Source organism: Typha angustifolia, chromosome 13, assembly GCF_048772165.1.
Source record: "Typha angustifolia cultivar Huaian chromosome 13, ASM4877216v1, whole genome shotgun sequence".
Taxonomy (NCBI): Eukaryota; Viridiplantae; Streptophyta; class Magnoliopsida; order Poales; family Typhaceae; genus Typha; species Typha angustifolia.
This window is the reverse complement of record NC_133251.1, coordinates 5,267,433-5,273,748: the sequence shown is the minus strand read 5'-3', so window position 1 is coordinate 5,273,748 and position 6,316 is coordinate 5,267,433. Positions and strand designations below refer to the sequence as shown.

The 6,316-nt window shown below is 37.2% G+C and overlaps 1 protein-coding gene across 6 annotated transcripts; it reads right to left on the bottom strand.

Annotated features, from left to right (window-relative positions):
- Positions 1–629: 629 nt before the first annotated feature.
- On the bottom strand, positions 630–6,316 carry LOC140773464 (eukaryotic peptide chain release factor subunit 1-3-like). 6 transcript variants are annotated; one of them, XM_073116035.1, is made up of 4 exons: positions 6,129–6,316; positions 5,065–5,297; positions 1,247–2,704; positions 638–1,146 (listed from the first exon to the last, which is right to left on the bottom strand). In XM_073116035.1, exon 3 carries the CDS (start codon positions 2,662–2,664, stop codon positions 1,351–1,353), a length of 1,314 nt encoding a protein of 437 aa, XP_072972136.1. In that variant the 5' UTR covers positions 2,665–2,704; positions 5,065–5,297; positions 6,129–6,316; the 3' UTR covers positions 638–1,146; positions 1,247–1,350. The 6 variants fall into 6 exon arrangements, with proteins under 6 accessions (XP_072972138.1, XP_072972136.1, XP_072972134.1 ...); XM_073116033.1 differs by lacking the exon at positions 5,065–5,297 and adding an exon at positions 4,510–4,614 and having other exon boundaries at positions 6,129–6,315; XM_073116034.1 differs by lacking the exon at positions 5,065–5,297 and adding an exon at positions 3,274–3,406 and having other exon boundaries at positions 6,129–6,315.

Sequence of the window (6,316 nt, the reverse complement as noted above, 5' to 3'; positions counted from 1 at the left end):
TCTTTGGTAGAAGCGCAATGGAAGGACCTTTCCTTCCATAGTGGAGGAGTTCACTCCCTCTTTCCTGCCTAGTCTGTCTTTGAAGAGATTTTCACAAATAGTTGACAAGTAGTTGGATTCCCACCCTTTCTTAACTTTCATAGACTAAAAATACTCCTCTATCATTACATATTAAAAAAAATTCAAGGAATGAGATAAAAACCACCTCTAAACAAGTGTAAGAAGAAAAAAATATAAGTGTTGTTGCTCTGTCAACCTTAATGAAAACATAAAACTGGGCCAAGCTCACTTCTCTCAGAAAAATTCCTCAGTCAAACCTGTTTGACATTGAATTTCCCCATGAGTAGATAGGAGCAGCTATATCCTCTGAATAGATATTTGGTGTTCACAAGTAGGACTGCATGACCTATTAAAAATTGATCAATTTGCAACCCAAAGGTGACTAAGAAATTCAAGTATTATCTTTTTAGTTCAAAAGATGACTTGAATGCTTAAAAGTTAAAACTACCTCCTCCAAATAATAACGCATTTCACAATCATAACATTTGGAGAAATGTGGAAGTCTCTCAATATTCTGGTAGTCGAGATATCTGATTCCAGAGCTTGAAAGTCAAGAGTTTGGCCCCTTTCCATAATGTTCCCACTCTCTCATCTCTTTTCTTCAAATAAAAAGAAAATAACTTCAAACAGAAAATGCTACAAACATTACAATTAACTCTCTCATGTATCCGCAGAAATTCCTCAGTACATGTAAGCATTTCTTGATGTACTGAAATGGGAATATCATGTCCCATGTAACACTGGTCCATGTACCTCAACCCCAAAAGTGTAGAAGAAAATCATACCAAAACTGATAAATAAAACTCCCAAATCAGCCAACATTGAATTAGACAACACAATTTCAAGTAGCATCATGCTTGATTAACGTATTAAAGCACACACGAAATTCGAGTAACTGCAAGTATTTGGACTTATAAAAAGACAAGTCAAGATACCCCCCATAACTTTGATATGGTGGCAAAGACATTAAGCAGCATATACCGGAAGCTGCAAAGGTTGTTTCAGCCACAAAGAATGAAAGCTCTTCCATGTCATATGTCAAGCTGGCTGCTAAAATTTTGACTCTCATCCAACTATTCTCTGCACCTGAAACAAGAAAACCACATTGTCAGGCAAAAAGCAATTCTCTCAAATGTTGCATGTAACTAGAGATTGATGGTAACACAGAAAGAAAATTACTACAGACCCTTAATAGCTTATGAGGTAATCTAACATTACAGGTGGAACCTGGGCAATCATAGCTGTAACAAGCTTTCCTTCGGCCAGCTCTGACAGTTGTTTGGCTAATTGCTAATCAGAATCCTCGTACACTTCTCCATCATCAGACAGCTCATCAAGTGACCTTATATCAAGCTGATAGCGCAAGATACCACCGATGCCACCAAATCCTCTACAGAACTGTGATCCTTCTTGGGATTTATTGGTAACAAACTCAAGAGTGCAACCAAAGCGTTTGTATTCATTGGCAAACCACTCCAGCAGAGAGGTTTTATCCTGCACCTCTAATTCAGCATTGGTTGATGGATCACGGAAGTTACTCTGGTCAGCTTCTTGTTCCTTGTTGAAATGCTTTATTATAATCTCTCCAGTGGCACTGTTCTTTAATACGTATCTATTTATATCAAGATTTTCCCATACAATCAAGGTCTCGACCGCACCCATTTCAAGAGTTTTAAGAGTGTCATCGACACCAAACACATATTTCCCTGTGTCTTGGCTTATTTCCTCAAAATACTTGCCTATCAATCGCTTTTCTTGTATAAACTTTACATTTGATAATATCTCGGCTGACAATTCAATAGCCTGGTTGAAACCATTTTCTCCCCCATAAGAAACATCAACTACATTAAGTATTTTCGCCTGAAGGCGAGGATCAAACATGTCTGATTGGCTCAACTCTGTTTTAAAATCAGCAGAACCAGCAAGAATTAGTCCAGCTACATTAGGCTGGCTTGTGGCTGGATTTATGAAGAACTGGGTGGCAAGCTCAGCTGTCTTCCGAACGTAGTTATGACGCTTCTCCATACGAAGCCGAGCAAATCGAAGTGCTGATTGTCCTCCTCTTCCATGCTTCTTTGGAAGATCAACAGTAAATTTGTGAAGCACCTCACGTGTATTGCCACTCAGTGTCCCGAAAAGGGTTCCATTTCCATCCATAACTATGAATCCAAACTTGTCATCAGATTCCAAAAGCTCATTCAAAGCCTCTGTGTGGAACTTGTTGTCGCAAAGATAGAGTGATGCATTAATGGGCTTGAAAGGCTCAAAATCGATGGTTACCTTCTTCTCTTTTCCATCGTCAGTAACAATAGTTCCAGTATACAGAACCAGTCCATTGGGAGGAACCTTATTATAAAGTTTCAACCTCTGCTGCGCTGAGGTTATGGCTGCCAAAACAGATTGCCGATTGACTCTACTTTTTATGTTTGAAGCAGTACCATATTCATCACCCAACATCTTAGTGACTCGAGAAACTTGATCACGTGGGGGCATTATGAGAGAGATCATGCTAGTGCCATTACCTCTTGCAGATTCCAGAGCCTTGATCAGCTTCTTAATCTTCCATATTTCAATGTTCTTGTCAGTTTCATGACCATCTGCCATTTCTAAATAACTTTTATAGTGCAGAGAGACACTAATTCACCTGGAAAAGGTCAATATAGATACAAACTAAGAGACAGGGCAGAAAAAGAACATGTGGTGAAACATTTCCAACAAAGAAGTGAGTTGGATAAAATGAGTGAAAGCAAGAGGCACAAATCAAATGAAGAGGAGGCAAGCATTATATTTCAATAGACTAAAAAAGCACAAGCAAATAAAGACGCAAGATTTATGTTTCAACATACTAAGAGAGGCACAATCAAATGAAGATGGAAGCATCATATTTCAATAACTTGTTGAATGCTGAATAGCAATGCCATTTCTATTGTACCATGACGGTAGAAAATGATAATAAGTCAATTAAACAACAATTTAGTATTACTATTAACTGATGACTGCACTAACTATATTTGGACACCTCAACTGCACAAGTGCACTTTTCTATGACATTCAAGATAGTGCACAACTTCATCAACAATTTCATAGAAAAGCATGATAACAAAATAATAAACTCACAATGAATTTTCTGAACCAGACATGAATACATAATGAAAGTAAGCTATCAAAACCAATCTACATTGTATACAGCAGACAAGAAGAAAGGTTTATAACCTGTACACTGTACAATGTACACTGATAATAAAATGGGCATGATCATCCTCAGTTGATTAACTTGCATCCTGAAATCTATTGTTGTCCAAACCCTTTTGATCTCAATCGGAATCAACCTCTATAGGTCATAATTCTGTTCCAGGTCAGTATCAGTATGCGAGGTAAACTTCTGAAAGAGAATCAGTAAAAGACTATAGACACTTGATGTTAGTATCTGCACAATCCCAAGGTTGTAATATCACACCTTTATGATTAAAGTGCATTAAAACTACTTGCACCCAGCAAATCTAAAACATCATTATCTCTTTAGCTAGTACCTGCAAGTCTGCAACACTTTCTAATCTTATAGCTTCTCCTAAGTTTCTTCTATTAATATGAAACCATCTGGCGTACTGGTCATGTCCACTCAACCAAGGACCTCGTATAGATTAAGAAAACTAGACATCCAACTGACAGATCCCGCTATTTTAGCAACTTATAAATTTCAAGTTTAAGATAACGCACACTAATGATGAGCATTTAATCAGTATCATCAAATATATAAAAATTGACAAAAAGGGATAGTATAGCATTCCTAATTAGTGTGTATGTTAATTGACAAAAGAATAGATCTACAGCAGTCCAACCCAATCTCGATTTAAAAAAGAACCTAACTCGAGCAGAGCATAAAATGAATGGAAATGAAGATGATTGAAGAGTTATTCAGTACATAAACCCTTGGTTATATGTCATTACTAATAGCACGTTAGCTAATTAATAAAACATAATCAACAAAAGAATAAACCGAAGATGAAATTAATGGAACTTCTTGCTGCAGCTCATGGTTAAAACAAGTAATTAAGAAGTAAACAATTGCAAAATCTAGTAATTAACTGTGAGATTATGAAGATGATGACAATATTAGAAGCCAAAAAGGGAGGACATGTAGAACAAAAAATGTTTTTATACAAGCAAGCTACAATAAACCAAATAGAATCAACATCAAAGATAAAGACATAACAAGAACAGAGGAATTACAAGATGACGGAGGTGAAAATCTAAACTGTTGATTCTAGATAGGATGTCATGGAAACCCCCCTTGCTATCTGTGAGTAATTCTCTGTTAATTAAATGGTTATCTCAAAACTCATCTTAGTACATCATTTCAGTGTACCATCTTAGTACATCATTTCAGTGTACTGTAAGTCATATGAAAGTTGCATCAATAAATTTAAGATCCAAGGTGCAGGGGCATACTAATATTGCCACCACAATACGGTTTCACTTTCACCCAACATACACTCTAGATATTTCCCAAATCAAATGTGTTTTATTTCTTCATGGTCCCTCCCAATTTCCTTCCTGCAAAATCCATTAAAAGAATAAAAAATTAATCGCCCCTACTGACCGATGTCTCACCATTGTAAGCACAGTTCTCTTTGTGTACACAATTATAAATTGAACTTGATTAAAGCCAATTACTTTAATGGATATCATCATATCATGCTTGTAAAGTACTGTCCAAGAAACAACTTTGGTAAAGAACTATACATAATGCCCCTACTATCAAGTGGATGACACCCAAGATCTTCCTATATCTTTGCCACACTTCCCCTTTATTCTTTGACTTTGAATAAATATGAAGGGTTTTGGTAACCCCTCATTTGCTTAAATCCTCATACAGTTAGGAGACAATATTGATGAACATCTTCAACATGCTAATTCTCTCTCCATAAGCATCAACATGTTCTAGCCTAAACAATACTTATAAAGATAAATCCATGGATTCCACGTGAGGACAAAATGACTTGCCCTTTAGAACTAAGAGATCATGAGTTCAAGTCATAGAGACAGCCTCTCCCAAATTGAGTGTAACTTTGCGTTCATATTCCCACTGCAGATTTTTGGACTTTGGATTCCCTTCTTTTTATGGTTCCATGCCCTCATTTTGGAGGAAAGTTCACTGGATTTGGCTAGTTATGGTAGCGAGCCCCATGGGACCCATAGCAATTCCCAAACTGAATAGGCCTCTTTCCGGGCTAGGTCTAAACAAACAAACTGAGTCAATAGTTTGAAGCACAATAGCAGCAGCGGCTCAAAGAGATAAACACAAAATTTCCAAGAAACATCAAAATTCTAATATGGCTAATGTCTATACATCAGAAACAAAGAACCACATAAAACAAGGTAAACAAATGACAAAGTGGAGGAAAATCTAGAGAGAGAGATAATGAGACTGCAATAGAGTATACAAAAATAAAAAGGAAAAACTATGATGAACTTAAGTTGTAAATATATATAGATACCGTTGACAGATGCTGCAACGCATATATAAAAATGTAAACCATCTACAATAGAGCCTCGAATAACCTAGACCTAGTTGTTTATAAATGACAAAGAACACGAAGAAAATCCAGCAGAAACATCAAATTACTCGTCATACATTAAGCGCAGTAAACACTAATTATAGCTTAAGAACAACAGATAGGTAAGCTAAGAATGCAACCCACCAAAAACCTCATCCAAATTCCCTATACATCTGCTACCCATCCCCAGAACACAAACAAAACCAAACTATCAAACCATATGTAATCACCCGAAATGATTAAAAAAAATAAACCCTACTCTGGACGCACTAACTAATATAAATCCATATCAAAACCTAGCACTTACAAAAGCCCTAAACAACCAATCGCCACAAAACCAGCATCTTTAACGGGAAAACCCTAAAACTCCAATTCACGGAAGCTATAAATCCGACGAAACAACCCCACGTAACCCCTAATACTCCAAAGAACAATAGCATACGAACCAAATTCCAGATCAAATAATACTGTGGGATCCCAAAGTTATCAGATCAGAAGGCGAGCGATTACCAGAAGAAAGCTCGACGCCGAAGCCCTACGTTTTCTCTGGATGTGATCCGAGAGGAAGGGGATTGGAGGAGGGAGTCTTCAGTTCCCTTCTCCCGCAGTCCGCACCGGGCTTTAAAATCCCCAAAATGCCCCCGGGAAACGGACGACGAGCAAGGGGGGTAAAAAGGGAAAATAGCTTCTTCGAGCTA

Coding starts and splice junctions, on each gene's coding strand:
- LOC140773464 (XM_073116037.1), bottom strand. CDS start 2,664: ATGGCAGATGGTCATGAAACTGACAAGAACATTGAAATATGGAAGATT.